Raw genomic sequence first — 22,512 nt, 5'->3', positions numbered from 1 at the left:
ACAGAGCAGTTCAGAGCCCGCGGCAGAAACCCACATGAAGGATGAGGCCCTGAACTCAGGCAGCAGGGACAGGAATCAGAGCCCACAGACCAAGATGCATTTTAAAAGTGTGACATGTATAATGTTCTTGCAGATAGTACGTATATTTTTAAAAAGTTTATGACTCATGGGGCATCTGGGTGGCTCAGTCGGTTTTTCGTCTGCCTTCAGTTCATGATCCCAGGGTCCTGGGATGGAGCCCCGCATGGGGCTCCTTGCTCAGCAGGGAGCCTGCTTCTCCCTCTCCCACTCCCCCTGCTTGTGCTCTGTCAAGTAAATAAAAGTTTCTGGCTCAGCTGAGAAGAAAGGTAACACTTTATATAAAGGGATAGGTCAGGGAGAGGAGTATTTTAGGCAGATTTTTTTGGACAGCATCTAATATTACATAGACACTTGTCTACTTGGAGAATTTAAAGAGCTGTTGTCATCTCAAGGGCAGAAACCGATACCCAGGGCATTCCCATAGCTCCCATCTTATGCCTCCCCTCCCCCCCGAAATCACCCACCTACCTGCAAACAGGGTATACCAAGTACGAAAGAAATGCTAAAAACAGGGAAAGGCAAAGAATGTATCTGCCTGAAACCCACCTCTGGCTCCGCACTTAGAGTATATACGTGAGAATCCAGCAAGGTTGAATTCTCACCTGTTCTGGGACCATCCACAGAGCAGCAACCCGGGGTCCCACCTGGCAGCTCACACGGCCTCTCTGTGGACACGGTCATGGCTGCATGTGGGTAGCAGCCATGACAACTTCCCATCGGATGGAGCCAACGAATCCGTGCGAGCCCAGCGCCCCTGTGGGAGTTCAGCTGGAAACCCAGTTCTCCAGACTCAAGCCATCCAGAGGCACAGAAGAAGAGAACAGCAGGAACACCCACCCCACGGTGGGTGAGGAGAGTGGGTTCCAGCACCAGCCTGTCACATACAAGGCTGGAGACTTTGGCCAAGCCCCTCAAGGCCTCAGCTCTCGACATGGGAAATATTAAAGCCTGCCTTTCCACACTGTTTTGGTGCAGAACCATTAGGTAAGGGAGACCAAAAAAATGCCTAAAAACTGAAGTGTAGCATAAATGGGAGAGTTACAAAGAATGTTGAAGATCGTTTTGGGCATATGAGGTGGAACAACAGGAGGCAATTCTTGGACGCCCAGGACTGCCCTGCACACCACAGGGTGCTCGACTCCTACTCGACACTCAGTCCACGCAGGGGTACTCCATGCCCCCCCGACCTCATCCATGTCCAACAGAAATTGTACATCTCCAACTGCCCTCAGAAAGGAGGCACCACTCCCATCCCATGACCTTTAAATGCTAAGTCTACTCAGGGTTAGATCTGCGAAAATTCCTCCTCCCCAAAAATCTCTCCCAAAAGGACATCATCCATTCCCAAGGCTTCAAGTGCCATCTGGAGGCCAGCCTCTCAACTCCATCAATTCAGCTTGACAGCTCTATTTGGATGTCAGGGGAGGGTGGTGTGGGGGATCGCGAATGAAACAGTTCCCAAATAAACTCATTTCCAACCCCCTAGAGTATCCCTCCTTGACTTCCTTGTTTCTGCACAGAAGTTCCTTCTACACAGTTTCTGAAGCCAGAACCCTAGGAGTCATCTTTTCCGGGGAGACCATACACCAAAGTGGCCAAAGGCACAAGGTTTGGAATTAGGGTGCCCAGATTCACATCCCTCTGTGATTCCACTGACAAAGCTATAAAACTGAGTTAGTGCTACAGCAAGTAATAACTTACATATCCCTTATGATCTTAGGAAACATTATTAGCATGCATACTGAAGTAGGGAAATATTTTTGAGATACATTAATACACTTTTTTACATTTCTTCTAAACATGGCATTCTCCTTCAACTCAAGGCATCGTCTCCAGAGGATTAGGATGATTATAACGGGAAGGTGAAGACAAAGTGCCAAGGTTCAACTTTTGACTATCAAAATAAGATTTCTGAGTTCCTAGCATGGTAATTGTCTTGAAATCCTGTCTGCTGGTGTGGAGAAAGGAATTTTTTATAGTTTAACTTTTCATTCAGAAATCAAGAGCCAAGCCTGGGGGCGTAGACATCAGTTTCACTATAAACCATGGACAGAGAGAAGTCAGGATATGAAGTAAGGAAGTCCACCTGTTGAGGGGAACCAGGAGAGGCAGACTGGGGAAAGGGCACAAAGGGAGGAAGGGAACCATGTAGTGTTATTCCCAAGTTGGGCCTTTCACACCCCCAACCCACCTCCCAGCTTGGGCGGCGGGGGGGGGGGGTGTCCCATGGACCAATCTGAGGAAGAGACCTAACCTCAAGGGGGAAGCCCAAATTCAGCTCCAGCATCCTTGGTTGAAGACGGAGAGCATACTAGTATTGATGGAGCAAGCGACTGATGACCCACAGGATGGGGCTGTGCGATGCTGGGAAGCAGAATTCGCTAGTTTCCTGAAGTTTCAAAGGGTCTTCCAGATGACTTCAAGGGAACCCAACTATTCTTTCCTTACAGATCTAAGTGAGAAACTCCATGTCTTGTGGAAAAAATCATGTTGGTTATTAACTACCATGATAGTAAAGAGGTCTTTGTTGTTGTTTTTTAACTGTGCTGAAAATCAGTTTTATTACTATTTTTTTTATCACATTACTAGCACATCATTCCACGGACTTCAAACAGAACTTCATAATGATGCTCCCACAAAGAGAGGTCTTTATTGTATACTATCATTGTATTTCTTAGGCTTTCAACGTTGACAATTTAACCAATGATGAGGGAAAATACACCCCATCCCCTGGCAACTTGGTCTTGGACTTCCCAGCCTCCAGAACTGCGAGAAATAAATTTTTGTTATTTAAGCCACTCAAAGACATCTTCGATTAGTTCTAAGAATATTGCCTCATCAGCCCAACTCACTGAGAGAGGAAAGAGCACTAGAAAGTAGGAAAAGCTGGGTGTCAACACAGACCCTACCACTTAGCTCTGTGATCTGGACAGGGTCCAAAACACACTTCCCAATGGTATTACACCAAACTGTGATCATCTGTGACCACAGTGCAGGTAAGAAGCATTAGAGTATTTTGGTCAACTCATTATCAACCACCACCGCAAGAAGCTACTAGTAAATTTCTATTAATGCAGCCCCTGAAGATTTAGGTTCTAGGAGAACAGGAGATGGCCATGGTCTCCTCCTCTGGTCAGTCAAGATCTGCACTCCTGGCTAAATTACAGAGGCCACAGTTCCTGGGGCTATATTCTAAGTCTAGAATATAGTTAGACGTCAATCGGAACGAGGAGCTGCTGCACGGGGAATGCTAGCCAGACCAGAAGGGTTTAGCTGGAGAAGACAGGACTAAGTGGGCGTTCCCAGAGCAGTCTGTTCTGGTGGCTGCTCCAGGAGATAAGCCCTAGGGTGGGATTAAGGGGAGACAGCTGTCCACCCAAATCTAAGAGTTTCAAACAGTGGAATGGCTGCCTTCTGAGGAGACAAGAAGTTTCTAGCCCAGGCTGGGGGTCCTAATACTAAAGATGCTGAAAAAAGAGTCCCTGTGATAGAAGATTTGACCTCCAACTTCAAAGAGGGGAAGTCTTCGTCATCCTATGCATTTCATAAACACCTACTCTGCAAAATAAGACACAAGGGGCTCTACAAATAAGGAAATAAAATGAACAGAGGTCTAGCAATGACAACCTCACAGAAACAGGAAGAAAAATCTCTGCTTTGGATTGCTGAGTTAGAGTTCATACACATCAGGTAATTACGACAGATCAATATGTGCAATGACAAATGGAATAAAACTCTAGGAGCCCCGTGACCCAGTGGGGAAGCAGAACTGGAGTGAGCAGATATTGATCCCTAACATCCTAACAGAAGACTGGTACTACACATTCCAACTAATGCAGCTAGACTCTGAATAGTTCACACGTCTCTACTAACACGTCCTCCATCATCTGTCAGCAAACACAAGGCTAGCCACCCCACCAGCTAAGAACAGCTACTCCTCTGATCAGAGAGGTCACTGGGATCCCACCCCCACGCTCCCTCTGCTACTAGGTGCAAGGCATTTCCTAAAAGACATCCCATAATTCTAAGTACTCTGGGTACTTGCTCTTCTCAAGAGCAGGTCATCAATCATGAGGCATTTTATTCTCTAATTCTGGGAATACAGAGGACCTAAATAATCTCTGTCATTTTTGGCTATAGGGGCCCTTCCTCTGGCTTCCAGTATCATTGGGGGCAGGAGCCAGGCAGGCTCAGAAACCATTTGCTTTTAAGTCCGTCCACCGTGGTTCTAAAGGACCTCCGTACACAGCTTCCTCCTGGTCATGCCTCACTGCCTGCAGGCTTTCTGCCACACCCCTCAGGCAGAGAAGAGTAGAAAACTCTGCTGTTGACACAGACAGAGGGTCAAGTACCTGGTCACACAGGTGGTTTCCGTGAAGTTCTCAACCCTGGCTCACACCGATGAGCCCCGGGCAGTGTAATAAATATCAACACCTGAGCATCGACGGATTAACTCGAGCTCTGCAGGTGAGACCTGGGCCATCTGAAACCCCCCAAGGATTCTCACAAGCAGGCAGGGTTGAACACCACAGCAGAGGAGGCTGGGCATGCACTGCAGCTGGAGGGTCCCCTACCTTTGAACAGACTTTCACATTCTGTAACTTCTTTCCTTGATCGAAACCCACCTCAGATCCTTAATTCATGCTGAGATGTCAAAGGTAACCTAGCAGGGATTAAGAAGCGGAGTGATACTCCTATTCCACAAGTTTCCTAAACACTGGTCCAAAGACTTTGCTCCTTTCTGAATCTCTCGTAGATCTTTAGAAAAAATGATTTGGTTCCACCTGTGAGATTCTGATTCGGGTTGGGGGGGGTGGAGGAGGTGGGGAGGACAGTGGGTCCCTCAGGGATTCTGATACAGAGCTATTTAGGGGAACCTCTGCTTACTCCACCCATGGGGCAAGACCAGACCCAGTCAGATACCAGGATTCAATTCTAACTATCCCCATAATAAAGGGCCTCCCCAAGGCTCTCCTTTCTCTTCAAGCCAAAACACTGTCCGTTGCTGTATACTTATGTGCTAATGTAATCAAGAAGCTACTTTAAAAAAGCAGTGCTCTTTAACTGAGTCCAGAAAGAGAACACTGATGGGAGGGGACAACAATCACGCACTCTCAACTACATCTCCGTAACGAGGATGAGCGGCACTTCGCCAGCCACCTTCTCTCACCTTCCTTCCTTCCTTCAGCAACACACTGCAAGGAGCCCCACAGCCAGGGGCAGGGGGGACCACGTTTCCTCTGGATCAGGAACTAGTCGGAGTACTGACTTTAGACGCGGGCTCGGATGCTAGAATCGTCCTCCCTTCTGAACACGCACCCCTATCAACATGGAAAACCGTGAGCATAGGCATTTTAACTTGCTTTCTGTTCCTGGCTGCACCACACGCTTAGTCAGTGGTGCCTGGCAGGCTGGCTCTCAACTGCCTCTAAAACAACGGGTAACTGGTTCCTGCAGTGCCGTGCATTTCCCGTTGCTTCAGCTTACAGATGGCATTGCCAAAGGGCACCGGCGTCCGTCTTCTAACACCATCCTAGGGGCTGCTAAAGCAACAAGAGTGCAATTTCACTGTCAAGGCAAAACAGAGTTGTTGGTTATCTGTGTAGGAGAATCAAGAACTTGAAACAACGCAACTGAAACGCTGTATTTCCTCTAGACAGATTGGCGACCACCTATAAACTTCAACAATCTTCAAACCCAACCCTGGAAGAAAAAGCCCAAAAGGACTTTAGTGATCCCATGGAATTGCCATCATTCACTCGGCCCGGGAGGTACTGCGTGTTCTGAGGGTGACCTACGAAGGGACTCCCACTCAGCTCCGAATTCTCCTTAGACGCTAGGATACACCTATTCATCCCAGCATGACCGCCATCACCGTCACGATGTCAGATGCTTATCGAACTCCTTTGTGCCAGAAGCCATTCTAAGCACTTTCCATCGATCAACTCATTGACTTCCAACACGCCTGTGAGTTAGACGCTGCACTCATCCCCATTTTAGAGATGCAGGCACTGCAACGTTAGCTCAACTTAAGGAATTCGCCCAAAGTCACGTGGCCAAGTTCTGTGAAGCCAGGCAGCCCCATCCCCAGCCGCCCAGCAACCTTGCTTCATGGCATATTCCTTTCCTACTCAGCACCGGCATGTGGGCAGATGGTGCAGCGGCTCTGTACTCTGGGATATAAATGTAAGAATACACAGTTAAAAGTGAAAAAGAGTGGTTAACACACCACGAAAGGCATTACTACAACGTAAATAGAAATGCCACTTCATCATGCTAGGCTTCACGTTTTATTAGCTTTTTTACTGAAAATTATTTCAGACACCTTGAAAAACGAAATCTTATTCACATGTCACCAACAATTCGGAAAGAAACCCATGCAGGGTGCTAAGCTTGACATGGAGATCAGAAAAAAAAAAAAAAAAAAACAAAAAAAACACCAAAACAAATTTAAAAAAAACTATGTAACAAGAATGGTGTGTGTAGTGAACAGCAGGAGCTTGCAGCCACTGGGTGCTGCCCGGTGCAGAGTTTGAGCATGGCGCACCACACGTCTGGACCTGTGTGTTCCCTACATGACCTAAGAAGGGGAGTGCACACATGCATCCTCTCATCCCTGCTGAGGAGTGACCTTGCCCAGGCAGAAGCACAGGAAAGCAGCAGGGAGGCTGGGATGCTAAGCAGGGTCTGTGCTAGCCCACCTCCTCACATGGGAGCACTCCAAAAATCACATCTGGCCAAACCAGTGCATGGTTTTTTATTTAATTTTATGTTATGTTAATCACCATACATTACATCATCAGTTTTTGATATAGGGTTCCATGATTGTTTGCGTTTAACACCCAGTGCTCCATTCAATACGTGCCCTCTTTAATACCCATCACCAGGCTAACCCATCCCCCCACCCCCCTCCCCTCTAGAACCCTCAGTTTGTTTCTCGGAGTCCATAGTCTCTCATGGTTCACAGATGTTGGTGAGGATGCAGAGAAAAGGGAACCCTCCTACACTGTTGGTGGGAATGCAAGCTGGTACAGCCACTCTGGAAAACCGTATGGAGGTTCCTCAAAAAGTTGAAAATAGAGATACCCTATGACCCAGCAATTGCACTACTGGGTATTTACCCCAAAGATACAAATGTAGGGATCTGAAGGGGTACATGCACCCCAATGTTTATAGCAGCAATGTCCACAATAGCCAAACTGGAGAGAGCCAAGATGTCCATCGACAGATGAATGGATAAAGATGATGTGGTATATATATACACAACGGAATGTTATGCAGCCATTAAAAAAAACATCTTGCCATTTGTGGATGGAACTAGAGGGTATCATGCTAAGCGAAATAAGTCAATCAGAGAAAGACATGTATCGTATGACCTCACTGATATGAGGCTTTTTTTTTTTTTTTTTTAAAGATTTTAATTTATTTATTTGACAGAGAGAGACAGCGAGAGACAGCGAGAAAGGGAACACAAGCAGGGGAGGGGGTGTGGGAGAGGGAGAAGCAAGCTTCCTGCCGAGCAGGGAGCCTGATGCGGGGCTCGATCCCAGGACCCTGGGATCATGACCTGAGCCGAAGGCAGACGCTTAACTGACTGAGCCACCCAGGCGCCCGATATGAGGAATTCTGAATCTCAGAAAACAAACAGGGTTGCTGGAGTGGTGGGGGGTGGGAGGGATGGGGTGGCTGGGTGATGGACATTGGGGAGGGTATGTGCTATGGTGAGCGCTGTGAATTGTGTAAGACTGATGAATCGCAGGTTTTAAGATTTAAAAATACAGGTAAGTACCTGAGTACATCTTCAGTTCTCTTAAACTGTTAGTTTCTAGACAGAGAACTCCCAGAATGTTACAAGAATCCACCCAGATTAACATTTCTTAATCAATGGATAAGAGAGGTAATAGATTCGTTAAATTTGCGCATGTATTGAGCTAGGGAGAACTACCATATCAGATACAAAAATCAGGACTCAAAAGGATCCACTTGCTAGACTGGAATGTAGGTACAAAGATGAAATTTAACATAGATAACTGGAATCCTGCTCAGGACCTAAAAAAAAATCAATTGTGCAAATGCAGAAGGAGGGCAACGTATCTTAAGATAAACTTGAATTTATAGTGACAGAAAGCAGATCAGTTATCCGGGGGTGAGGGGTGGAGTTCAAAGGAACAGTAGGAAACCTGTGGGAGTTAAGGAACTGTTCGTTATCTGAATTGTGGTGACTCCGTAGGTATATACATATGTCAAAATATATCAACTTGTTCGTGCAGTTTAGTCTGTAACTGTGTTTTAAATGCATCTACTTTACTGCCAGTCAATTAAATCCAATAAAAGTTGTAATAAAATAGTTCTTCTGCCTATGTGGGCAGGTGAGGGGGATGAGGCAAACTTATTAAAATTCAACAATATTAAATGGCTGCCAAAAGCCAATGCAACTCTAGGCTCCTCCAACCGAAACTCTGTATGAAAATTAACTCTTCATCTCATCTAGCAGACCACATGCAATGAGCACCAAGATCAGAAAGACCAGATGGGATCTAAGGGTGACTGCCCCGGGTGACTGCCCCGGGACAGGGTCTGAAAACCACACTTGCAAGGAATGGCTGTGGGAGCCAAGATCTGGCCCCATGCTGGGGAGAGAAGGACCCATGATGGCAGGGGCTGCCATGTGTAAGAAAATGCCCCCCCCCCACCCCAGTACGGCTTCCCAGAGCTCAGATCCATGGGGGAAAGCAAACGGGAGACCAAGCAGAGCACTGGGTAATAAGACAAATTCTTGACAATGAAAACAGTTAAATAAGGAACACATTCCAGAGACACTTACCTGCACTGGGCATGTGCAAGCAGCACCCAGAGGACCTGCTGCTGGGACATGGTCTCTAGCGTTCTTACAGCACAACCAATTTCTACCCCGACTACAGGCTTTCTCCTAACATGCTAGGACGTCTCCAGATAAAATAAAGTATTACTAAACTAAAAAAATCTTTTAGCTCTATGATTTTTGATATGGGCCTTAACTTCACAAAGCATGCTGGGGACACTGCAGATGGACAATAACATTCATCACCCCTGTAAGTGTCATGAGCTAGACAGAGTCCAGTCCTATTCTTTTCTAAGTGCATCATTTTAAAAGCAGAAGACAATGTACACTATCAATTTCTTTTAACACAGGGATGTTATTAGCCACATTCACTGCACACTTAACTTTCCGTACACTTGGAAATTTAAACAGTCGAACTAGAATTTTAAACATGATAGGTAGAAATACAAAGAACGAAAAAAATCTAAGATTATAAAGGGTCAAAAGGCACTACAGACCTTTGGGCCGTGGCGGCCCTTGGCGGGGGCGGGGGGAGGGGATGGGCATGTGCTGACTGGCAAGGCGGGGCAGGAGGGAACGGAGTCGGCGAGCGAGGGAAGAGGGGTGCAGGTGAACAGCACATGGAGGAGAGCATCCCAGGAAGGGTCTGAACAAAGGGGAACTACTCAGGGTATGTTCTAGAAATAAGAGATAATGCCAGAGAAGAAATTAAAGGCTGTTTTCTACATCCAGACATCCTGAGCATCTCCTAGAGCTTGTCCTAGAACCACCTAGTCCTGACCAGTCCCAACTTGAAGCCATAATGAATGGGAAGGAATACAAAACTTCACCCATACATCAGGGTTGACCGAAGTCCCAATTTCAAAATTTCTTGTAAAAATTCAAGTCAGTGCTCCTGAGTTACTGGCCTTGCTAGTGATTCTGTCATTCATTGTATTCAAAAGCCACCAATGAACTTCCACAGCCACACCCCAGTGTTTACAGAGCTCAACAGCTTTCCAAGCCTGCTCATCATTTCTCACCGGGCCCAATGTTCTCTTAGAGGGTGAGTATACCGGGAACTACAGAGACCAAAGTGTCGACAGACACATAGTAGGTGGGGAGACATTACCTGAGACCAACCCCTGGGTGCCCCCGTACAGCCAACAACTTACAGCGAAACCAAACCTGGCTCTGCTCTCCTCAGTATGATGTTCTGTGAATACATGAGCCCAGTCACCAAGTACTTCACACCCCCAATTTCCCCCAAACAGTGCAAAAACCCCTGAACAACAAACTGCCTTATGTCATAAAGTACAGAAGAAACAGACATCATTCTAGTTAAAACTTGATCTCAAAGCAAAATGTGGATTTAGATCACTCATGTATAATTCTTTTTAAAAATTTTCCCAATGATCCCAGTTCCTGAGTCTGTGGCTAAAGAGATCCTGCCAAGTCCTGAGTCCCCTTCTCACAGAATCCAGAGCATTCCCACCTAATGACCAAGAAAATAAAGTTGTCAAATCTGTTGTTTGGACCTCCAAAGATGGAAGACGCAGAGCTTCTCTCTCTCTGGCGCAACGCACACTTCCAGCCTCTCGCTTCTACTCCTACCATTATCCCTTTAACTCTTCCTCCTCCTTACCTGAAAGGTTTCTAGGTTTCGGCGGGGGTGTGAGGGGGTGCTTTTTCACTATACTCTTTTCCATACTGCTTCCCTAAAAGGCCTTCAAATTCTCTATTCTCTACGAACTCTTCATACTTCTAGGTACACAAATCCACCAAGACACCTTCTCTAGGGACCCAAGCAGGTTTTATAAATTGGATTCCTTCTCCTCCTCGAGCACAGGCTTTCTGCTCTCAAGGAGCTCCTCCCCATGTCGGGGAAGGGCCCCCCACCCCTGCCCAACAGGAGTGTTTCGCTCACCCACTGGCCCCCTGCCACAGGCGGGCCTGCCTGTACTCCCCCGTCCCTGATCCCAGGCAATAGCTGCCCCATCTTTCACTATGAGTCACAGCTTGGCAACACAGCAGAGCCAGATGGAAATACGTGCGCTCAATTACCTTGGCTACCTGAGTAAAGAAATTTGCTCTGCACTCCACTCTTTCAGAAAAATAACACAACTCAAAAAAGGGATCAGACCTGGCCAAATAAGAGGTCCCACTTCCACCGCCAAAGCTAGAAAGCACACTGAAACCCCAGTCTCGCTGCAGAAACTTAGATGCTTTTGAACTAGGAAGGGGGAAGGTCTACACTTTGGCTTTCGTGGTGTCCTGAGGACCCGAGTCTGCTCTGTTCTGGAAGACCATCTGGACCGGTCAGTAAGCACCGCCGAGGGAGACAGTAAGGCTTCTCGGCTACTTCAGGGGGTTTCAGGGCAAACTGACCAGGCCTGGCTTCCAGCATCACCCGTTTACTCTCTTCATGACCTTGGAGGATTATTCAACATCCTCAAGTCTCTATCCTTGTCCGCATGGTGGGGATAACTGATCTCACTTGGAGAAATTCATTAATATATTGATTCTTTCTATTCTCCCTTGACCACCAATTATATGCCCGAAGGCAAGTGCTAGTGATACAAGAGTAGAACATCACACACTGAGCCAGTGTCTCGCACGATAACTCCCTTTCATTAAATAGAAGTTATTTACAACAGATAAGTTATATCCATAACAACCTAAGCTGCTCACAAGATGTCCCCCATCCTCAGAAATATAGGAATGTGCAGAAAGATTATGAAATAGGACCCACTGGATGAAAAATGTTCTTTGAACATTCTTTGCATCCTACTACTTCTTTATCTAATAAGCTCTAAGATGTCTCCATGCTCTAGGTCAGCGTTTCCCAAAGAGTGACGGCAGTCCCTTGAGAATTCCTGAAAACCTTGTTGTTCTAAGTATGATTTGCAAACCCAGCCTAACACACCCCCACCTTGGAGACTCAGAATGCATGTCAACATCACTGCTCTGAGCAGCTCCATGTTAAAGTTGCTTCACACTGGATTAATCCAGCTGTTCCCAAACTTGTTTGGCCATCTGTTAACATCCCTGTTAATAGCATGCACCCTGTTCTCCCGAAGTCAACCCCAGCCTTCACGGGTCTCCAGTCTGGCCCCCCACTGTACAGTCCACAGCCCGCTACGGACCCTCTCACCATGTAGGTTACACTTACTGGGGTACTGGACCCTGATCATACCTTCTGTTTTTAATAGCTTGAGATAAAAATCCCCAGCACACACAATTCACTATTTTGAAGTATACAATTCAAAGGGTTTTAAGTAAATTTAATTGTACATCCATCACCACAATTTTAGAACATTTTCACATCCCCCCCCAAAAAAATACCTGTAAGCAATCACTACCCATTTCACCTCTAACCTCAAGCCCTAGACAAATAATAATGTGCTCTCTCTCTAGATTTGCTTGTTCTGGACACTCATAGAAGTGGATCATACAATATGTGGTCTTCTTGTGTGTCTGGCTTCTTTTGCTCAGGTTTTCAAGGTTCATCCATGTGGTAGCATGTATCAGGACTTTGTCCCTTTTTACGGCCAAATATTCCACTATATGGATGTACATTTCGTTTATCCATCAGCTGATGGTTATTTAGGTTGTTTTCACCTTTTGGCTATTATGAGTAAGGCTATTATGAACATTTGTATATAAGCTTTTACAGGAACCCCTTTTCATTTCTCTCGGGTATATATCTAAGAGTGGAATTGCTGAGTCATGTGGTAATCATGCTTAACCTATTGAGAAACTGCCAAAGTATTTTCTAAAGCAGCTACACATTTTACACTCCCACTGGCAGCATAGGAAGATTCTCATTTCTCTACATCCTCACCAACGCTTGTCATTATATCTTTTTGATTTGACATCCCAAGGGGTGTGAAGCAGTAGGTCATCGTGGTTTTGTGAGCCTTTGATGCCCCACTCCTGAGGTGGTGAGCTCTATTCCAATCGTGCAGACGCCGCCTTCTCACTATGTATCCTATGAATTCATCAAGATCCACCTCAAACCCTACCGTTTTCTTGGACCATCTGTGACCGTCAAGACTCCAAGCCCAATTCCGACAACCCCATGCATGGCTTTTGTTTACACTTCCTGCAGTTACAGGTGTTTTGGCCGACTAGGGCTTCTCTCCCCAATCAGACTGTGCACTCCTTCAGAGTCCAGGAATGTTCTTACAGTTTTCAGTGTTCAGTAAGGAACCTATCAAATAACGGAACCACACAAATGCCTGCGGATACAGTTTAGTGTAGGAGCTGAGGTAGGTAAAACTGGGTGGGCGGGCATTCTGGATCTTGGCCTGGGAGGAAGGAGAAGTAAAGTAGCAAGCAGTGGAGGTGAGTCCCCTCTCTTAGAGGGAATATAGGTTCTCATGCAGAGGCTGGAACTCATGAATGTGAGGTTTCATACGATTTTAACTTTTTTTTTTTTTAAAGAAAGATTTCTTTGAGAGACTGTGCGGGCGGGGGGGGGGGGGGGGGGGGGGGGGGGGGGCCAAGGGGCAGAGGCAGAGGGACAGAGGGAATCCCAAGCAGGCTCCCATGCTGAGAGTGGAGCCCGATGTAGGGCTCGATCTCACGACCCTGAGATCATGACCTGAGCCAAAACCAGGAGTCGGACACTCAACCAACTGAGCCACCCAGGTGCCCCTAACCTTTTTCTTCATTGTGGATCTCCATTTACTCTCAAGTCTAGTTTTGCTGAATTCAACAGGGGTAGGGACAGTGACCAATCGTTGGCTGTCCTTGTGTTTCCTCCTTTCCTCCAGCATGGCCAGACTCTGCAGTAGCTCTCAGGATGGGGATGATGGTCTGTATCTATCCCTTTGAGCTTTGACAGGATCCCCCCCCCCCCACACCCACTCAGAGCTACAAGAGTTGGAGAGTCCCTGATGTGAGCCACATCAAAGAAAATCTGTATGGTCAACTAATTGTTGACAAAGCAGGAAAGAAAATCCAGTGGAAAAAAAGTCTGTTCAACAAATGGTGTTAGGAAAACTGGACAGCACCATGAAGAATGAAACTGGACCACTTACACCACACACAAAAATAAACTCAAAATGGAGGAAAGACCTAAATGTGACACAGGAAACCATCCAAATCCTAGAGGAGGACGCTGGCAGCAACCTCTCTGACCTCGGCCACAGCAACTTCTTGCTAGATAGGTCACCAGAGGCAAGGGAAACAAAAGCAAACATGAGCTATTGGGACCTCATCGAGATAAAAAGCTTCTGCACAGTGAAGGAAACAGTCAACAAAACTGAAAGGCAGCCTACAGAATGGGAGAAGACATTTGCAAAGGACATAGCTGATAAAGGGTTAGTATCTAAAAATCTTTAAAGAGCTTATCAAACTCAATACCCCCAAAACAAATAATCCAGTTAAGAAATGGGCAGAAGACATGAATAGACACTTTTCCAAAGACATCCAGATGGTTAACAGACATATGAAAAGATGCTCAACATCACTCATCAGGCAAATACAAATCAAAACCATGATGAGATACCACCTCACACCTGTCAGAATGGCTACAATCAACAACACAGGAAACAACAGATGTTGGCAAGGATGTGGAGAAAGGGGAACCCCCTTACACTGTCGGTGGGAATGCAAACTGGTGTAGCCACTCTGGAAAACAGTATGGAAGTTCCTCAAAAAGCTAAAAATAGAACTACCCTATAATCTAGCAATTGCACTACTATTTACCCAAAGGATACAAACAGAGTGATCCGAAGAGGTACATGCACCCTTATGTTTATAGCAGCATTATCAACAATAGCCAAACTATGGAAAGGGCCCACGTGTCCACCAACTGACGAACAGATAAAGATGTGGTATAAACACACACACACACATAGGAATATTACTCGGCCATCAAAAAGAATGAAATCTTGCTATTTGCAATGACATGGATGGAGCTAGAGTATATTATGCTAAGTGAAATGAGTCAAAGACAAATGCCATGTGATTTCATTCATGTGAAATTTAACAAAACAGATGAACATATGGGAAGGGGAAAAAAAGAGGGAAATAAACTGTAAGAGACTCTTAACGATAGAGAACTGAGGGTTGATGGAGGGAGGTGGGTGGGGGATGAGCTAAATGGGTGATGGGTATTAAGGAGGGTACTTGTTATGACAAGCACTGAGTGTTATACATAAGTGATGAATCACTAAATTCTACTCCTGAAACCAATATTACACTCTATGGTAACTAACTAGGATTTAAGTAAAACTTGAAAGAAAAAAAAAATCAAATCAAATCCCTGGTGAATCAAGAGAAAGAACTGAATTCAAGGCCAACTAAGTCACAGTCTCCCAAGACTGGAAGTCATTATCTTTGGTTTCTTACACCCTTTATTTCACCCAGCTGTTAGAGGCCCAGAATGCAAAGCACACTGTGCTAGGCCGTGGCTACTTGAATCGCATAATTATTTCAACAACTACTGATGAATCGAGGAAGGGCACAACACAGCAAGTATTGTTAAATGAATGTGTTCTAGCATCTGGAATTGACAGAGAAGGTTCATACTGGAAATACAGCAAAAATTTTCCTGCACAACAAAGATTCTGCTGGGGCTTCCAATGCCTGTCTCAGATCAGTAACAGAAACCCTGAGCTGCTGACACCAGAATGGTCAAAAATAGCTCTCTCCTACGGCCACATGCACTGATATTACACTTCTAATGCACGTTCATGAGCAAAAATTGCATAAGAATTTCAGCAAAATTACTTGGCTACAAGCTAGGACTCAGTGAATAAAATGAATATAAACCTGAAAACCCTAAAGGAAGCAATTCCTGGTCCAACTTTAACATCCAAGCCTCTTAACCGTCAAATGCATAACCCTAGGCCAAGGCTGTATCACCACCACCCTGTACAACCACATCCCCTTCCCTCTACTGGGCGTGAACACGGACCTAAACAAGTGAAATAACCCAAGTGTAGAATAACCGTGAGCCCAGCTTTAGGCATGGAAGGGAAGAAGGGAGGCATTTAGGCAGAGGACCTATGGTGTGGATAGCACCGGAGGCTAGGAGTAGGAGAGTCTCAAAGCTATCGGGGGCACCCGAAGACGTCTTCAGTTAAAAAAAAAACAAAAACAAAAACAAAAACCCAAAACCAGCAACTTCTGCTACATCTAAGTGCAACTGGGTAAAAGAAGAATGGGACAAAAACAATGATCAATGACATCCATCAAAAGACAAGTCAAAGAGCTACTACAACCTTTAGCGTGGTAGGAAGTCATCAGAACCAACCCACACTCACCTCCTGTTTTGTTTTTAAGATTTTAGAAAGAGAGAGAGCACATATGCACTTGAGGAGAGGGGCAGAGGGAGAGAACCTCCAGCAGACTCCTCACTGAGCGCAGAGCCCGATATGGGCTCAATCTGACAACCCATGACATCATGACCTGAGCCAAAACCAAGAGCCGAACATTCCACTGACTGAGCCACCCAGGTGCCCCTCACCTTCTGTTTTATACCCACAAAGAAATCATCGTCCAAAAAGGAAAGAAGATAGTTGAAGACTCAGCTTAAGTGATTGGGATTCTCCTCTCACTAAATTAGCCAAAGCAACCCTCCTGCCCACAAAGGACTTTCCTAAGTTTGCTAGTTCCATAAGGAGTTCTCTAGAGATAGCAAGAAAGATTTGGTTGAAAAGATCCAGCATGTTAGTGTTAATAGGAATATGCATTTCTACCAAAACTTCGGTGAAACTAGCTTTCCCCACCTTAAGCCTGAATAGTTCAAGACCATTGGTGTGGTGATTAGTTTTATGTGTCAACTTAGCTAGGCCATAGTACCCAGACATCTGACCATACACTTGCAAGATAATGCTGAAGATATTTTTTAAGAGGAGATTAGCATTTCAATCAGTAGACTTTTTTTTTTTTTAAACCCATTACCCTTCATAATGTGGGTGGGCCTCAACCAATCAGATGAAGGCCCTAAGAGGAAAAAAAAATTACCTTCCCCGAAGAGAGAATTATGGTAGCAGACTGGCTTCAGACTTGAAATACAACATCAGCTCCTCTGTGGGTCTCCAGCCTGCCAGCCTACCCTGCAGATTTTGGACTTGTCCAAGCCTGCCCAACTATAGGAGACCATTCCTTAAAATAACCCCACAACGCCCTACACACACACACCCACCCACCTTCTTTCCCTGCTACTGGTTCTGTTTCCCTGCAGAACCCTAATAGAATCACCTAGCCCATTTTCCAATGAAACAGTTCATTTTCCCTGAACTCATAGAGCAAAACTGAGGAGATTTACTTTAGTCCCTAAAGTGAACTCTAAAGCCAAACAAAAAACCTCAAACCACTATGCATAACTCCTATTTTGAAACTCCTTTTTCAAATATTTGGTATCTCAGGAAGTTATTAGAGTCCTGGTTCCTTCAAAGGCAGTGAGCCTTCAGCGGGATCTGTGAAACAAATGGTGATGCTAGAAAATGAATTTGTTACACCAGGAGGGGAGGAAAGAAATCCAAAAGGCAGTCAAGGAGAGATGAAATCCCATGGCATTTGTTTATTTCATTGATCAGAAAATGAACTAAGTCTTAGGAGAAACTGCTCTTCAAGCATAGGTTCAGGTTCACAGGATGAAGACAACGAGAGGAAATGCAGCGAGACCTAGAACCTGGGCTGGTTCTGTTCCCATTACTTTTACTCAATCTGGAATCACCACTCAACCACTGGGCAAAAGCAGCCAAGGAAGGTAGAAACTTCCCTTTCTGCCCTCTGATGACCCAAAAGGACTGCTGGACTGAGGTTCTTCTTACCTGGCCATTTGCTTATAGGCTTCTTCCGCCACAGCAAAGATGTGGGGGTCCATGTCCCCCATGTTTTGGCCGCTGTAGGCATAGATGACATCTTGACCATAGATTGGCAACTGTTCGTAAGGATTAATGGCAACAAGCACGATACCTGCAAACAGAGAATGCAGTCAGATTCTGAGAGCAAGACGGCCACTTGGCATCGGCCTTTTAAAGGCCCTTGTTTATATACATCAAACCTAAACAAGGAGTAACAGAATGAATCATAACCAGTCACTCAACTAAATCAAGACGTATCTGAGTCTTCACCAGCAACTGTGCTAGGCCCTGGTGGAGCAAAGAAAGCTGGGCCTCCAAATACCCTAGAGCATGGAATAAGCACATGTACGTACATGCATGTATACAAATGCTCAACGAACGACACTCCTAAAATACATGTGAAATGTTGCACAATCAGATCTTGTCTCAGCTGGTTAACAACTGTGGGACTCTGGCAAATTACTTATTCTCTAAATGCCTCAGTCTTCTGGACTATAAAATTGGGAATAGTAATTACCTTTACCTGCTGGTCCTGAGGATAATGATTAATAAAGAACTCTTGGACCAGCATCTTGCATAGTAAGAACAGAGTGTTAGATTTTTATTAGCTCACATCACTTTGTATCACGTATTTTTTTTTAAGTTTTGTAGCCCCCGAAAGTATGTCACAATGATGGCCTCAATGAATACATGTTGCATGAAGAGTCAGCAAACCGTCTAACATCCTAGATCTTTTATGGAAGGGCAAGGTAATATTTGAGAATGTAAGAAGAAAAATGAACTCCAATCTTTAAGAAATTCATGCCTTTTTCTTTCCCATAAGAGCATAATCTGAATCTCAAGAAAACCACTGACAGGAGTACAAAAAAAATGTGAGCTTTTCCAGTCCTGTGGGGAAGCAGAAATAAGAATGCAAGGATCACTGCCAAGATGGGGATTGCCTACATTGCGTCCCCCTCTGGTGTTTGAAAAGGTACACGAGAAAATAAGAGAATGGGGAAAATATTCCCCCCCCCAAAAATGTATCTGATAAAGGAGTGATATCCAAAGCAGACAAAAAGAACTCTTAAAACTCATCAGAAAATGATCCACCTGATTGAAAAATGGGCAAAAGATCTAAAGAGATCTCACTTAACATTTAGAGATGGCAAATAAGCACATGATATATCATTAGGGAAGTACAAATTACAACTCTAAGGAGATACCACCATACACATATTGGCCAAAACCCAGAACAGGGACAACACCAAATGCTGGTGAGGATGTGGAGCAATGGAAATTCTCCTTCGTTGCTGGTGGAAGGCAAAATGGTATAGCCACTTTGGCTGTTTCTTACAAAACATATTCTTACTGTATGATTCAGCTTTCACACTCCTTGGTATTTATCCAAAGGGGTTGAAAACTTACATCGACGCTAACACCTGCACGTGGATGTTCACAGCACTTTGACAACTGTCAAAACTTAGAAGCAACTAAGAGGGCCTTCCGTAAGTGACTCAAACTGTGATACATGCAGATAATGAAATGTTAGTGTTATAAAAAGTGGTTTATCAAGGTGTGAAAAGAAATGGAGGAAACTTAAACACACATTACTTAGTGGAAGAAGCCAATGCGGCAAGGCTGCGTGATTCCAACCCTATGATGTTCCATAAAAGGCAAAATGGTGGCAGTAGGATAGATCAGTGGTTGCCAGGGACTGGGGGGGAGGGAGGAATGCAGAGGCAGAGCACAGGGGATTTGAGGGCAGTGAAACTACTGTTAGGATACCATAATGGTGGATACACGTCATTATACATTTGTCCAAACCCATAGAATGTCCACCACCAAGAGTGAGCCCTAATGGAAACTACAGACTTCGGGTAATAATGATGTGTCACTGTGGGTTCATCAGTTGTAACAAATGTACCACGCTTGAACAAAATGTTAATAGGAGGTGAGGCTGAGCACGTGTTGGGGGCAAGGGGGTGTTATATGGGAAATCTCTTCTACTCAATTTTGCTGTGAACCTAAATACAGTTGCTTTAAAAAGTCTGTTTAAAAGAGAAAAAAATACCAGAGAATACTTGGAATCATCTGGTGTACTACATTTCAGGCTAAGGGAGAGAAAGAACACCCACCAACTTTTCAAATGGAAGTTTGCCTGAAAAGACAACCCGGACCAAAAAATAAGGCCCAGCACTGATATATTCCATCTAAAGCTAATGACTTGGAGAAGTCTCTTAAAAACAGCCTTAACATGTTGTACTGGTTGTTAGAGGATTGTATAAAAGCCTAATTCATGTAGCATTCAAATTTTGGTATTACACTCTAAGGTCACACATTTTCCTAAAATGTGTGAAATTTTCCTAAAATGTGTGAAATCAGACATTTCCTAAAATGTCTGAAAGCCACTTTCAGAGCAGAAAGGAGTGCCTCCTGAGGACTATGTATTCTGTGCCATGTTGGTTACTCTGAACAGCTGAAGCTGGAGGAGCCAAGGGGCATTTGGAGAATTACGTACAGACACCAGGACCTCTTTTAGAAGGGAGGACTTTAAAAAATGAAGCTGATGGTGATTTATTCCTTTCTCCCAAAAAGGGAGATTTTATTTTTTTATTCTTTGGAAAAAGCCCAACTTATTGAAGCCTCTGATAACTGATGGTCTTTTTCAAATAAAATTCCCACTAGCAATTGGGCTGAAGGAGTTTTGGGGAAACTTCTCCTCAAGCACTGAAGTCTAGCAGAAAAGCTCACCGGAACTCAGTAGCCAACCAACCGATTCCAAACCGAAGTGGAACAGCACAGTGAGAAGAACTCTGGTCCTGGGGCCCCCCTTGTGATCAAGAGGGAAGACCAGGGCTCTGAAGCACAGCAGGGATGACCGCCCTCCCCCCCCAAAGCAGTCCGCAGCCTGACTGCTCAGCCACACTCTGAAATGGTTTGCTCCTCAGACAAGGATTTACAGGGCTCTGGTTTTCACCACACCACTTCATACTCACAAAAAAAAAAAAAAAAAAAAAAAAGGAATGTGGGAAATTGAGAAGTTTCAAGAAAAACAAAAATGAGAATTTTAGGACTTTTAAAGCATTTGTCATGTTCTCTGCTCATGAATTCGACACATATTCATCATGCATCATGTTTGTACATGGCAAGGGAGAGGGTCAGACAAAGACAGCACTTTTCTAGGCTGAGAACAGAAGCCAGCCGGGCATCTATTTCCAGGAGTGTGCTCAATGAGGACAGCAGACACCCGAGCTAGGACCCTGGGATGCCTTTACTCCTCTCCTACAGACTCTAGGACTACGCCAAAGTCGGTCAAGCCACATGGTGTGGCCCATTTCTTCCCTGGTTGGGCTGTGATTAACACCAATCATCCCAGAGATGTAGGGCAGCCTCATTAAGCCACATTCTCTGATTGCAAACCTTTCAAGGGTCACAGATGAGAGGTACTTAAGAGAATGCTAGTAGGATTCCTAACTATTAGAGAGTTGAACACGTAAAGTCTGAAGATTGTAAGTACTCTCAAACCCACGCAGCCAACAGATGCACATCACTTACCACAGTAAGTGTAGATATGGTTCGACTCCAGGAAACGGACCTTTAAATTATGCAAAACTGCAGGCTCATGTAGGTAGCTAAGGGCAGTTAGGTCATTTTCTCCCACCAGGATATCCGGATTCCGCAGAAAAGGCAGCTGGTTGCTTTGGACATCAATGGGGTATTCCCGAATCTAAAGTAATGCAAGTAATAGACACAAAAAGGCAGGGTTAGGAACCATGTAGCCTGCATTCAATGTCCTCTCGTGTCCTCTAGGATCACTGCCCTAACATGATCGTAAGTGATGAAGACCAATAACCCATTTTAAACAAGGGCCAACTGAACAAAATGCTTGTCTTGCCATAAGAGACCAGCCCAGGTGGAAAGTTTGCTGGTGACATAATCCCAATGTATCAAGGTAAAAATGAATGAATGAGAGATTTGGAAGCACAGTGAGATTTAATGACATATTCTACTGGCTTGAACTGATCCTTAGCGGGTCTTTAATCCTGATTGCAATAGGAGTACTGTTCCTTCTCCCACGCAGCGAACCCTCTTTGGCCCCATTTAAGGCTGCTGTTTTCCTCTCCGCCATCAACCGACCCATTCACTTTTTATTAGGATTGCCTTGCAACTAAGTGCTCTGCATAAATGCCCTCAAGTTGTACATATATTCTTCGACAAGCTGACTACAAGCTACTCCAGGGAAGTCATTTTACTTTGACATAACATAGGATAGAAGCTTGAGATACACACATGCCTGTCATCAGGGAGTCTCAAAGGCAAAGTGCTATCCTTGTATCCTTAGCATAACACTTGGACGTGAGTACTCCAAAGATGTTTATTGTCAGGATATATTTATAACTGGCCCGTGGATATACATATTTATGTAATAAAAAGAGGATGTTCTTTAGTGTGTAAATAGGAGAATCTTGGCTATGGCTTACAATGTTTTATCTAAGTTTTTTATGGTGTTCTTTAAAATCTGAGAGCTTGTAAAAAACAGTTTCTCAAACACTACTTAATGTGTAGGCAGAGTCTGGGGTGGGACCCAGAAATCCGAAATTAAAAAAAAAAAAAACCCACAAGTAGTTCTGCAACAGGTGGTCTATAGATATTTTAAGAACAACTCTTCTATATAAGCCTTTCAGGAAATTCTATGGGTATAGCCCCAATTTACGTTAATAAGTTTTTTTTAAGAACATAAATATCAATGTTCTCTCCTGTCCCACTTTTAGATGGCCTTGCACAACCAGATCTTAAGGTATATTATAGCCAGCAAGTACAGTA

General features: G+C 44.7%; 1 protein-coding gene across 1 annotated transcript in view; it reads right to left on the bottom strand.

The window, feature by feature from the left end:
• The window catches only part of MYO5B (myosin VB), a 335,175-nt gene that overhangs the window by 163,232 nt on the left and 149,431 nt on the right, over positions 1-22,512 (bottom strand). The window contains exons 3-4 of the mRNA XM_032422730.1: positions 21,244-21,415; positions 17,674-17,818 (exon numbers count right to left, since the gene is read on the bottom strand). Coding sequence (XP_032278621.1) covers positions 17,674-17,818; positions 21,244-21,415 — 317 coding nt within the window. The remainder of the gene's footprint in view (positions 1-17,673; positions 17,819-21,243; positions 21,416-22,512) is intronic.

The sequence above is a fragment of the Phoca vitulina genome, unplaced genomic scaffold, assembly GCF_004348235.1.
Source record: "Phoca vitulina isolate PV1807 unplaced genomic scaffold, GSC_HSeal_1.0 scaffold27, whole genome shotgun sequence".
NCBI classification, from domain to species: Eukaryota; Metazoa; Chordata; class Mammalia; order Carnivora; family Phocidae; genus Phoca; species Phoca vitulina.
Note: the sequence above shows the minus strand (reverse complement) of the source record. Positions and strands in the feature narration are given on the sequence as shown.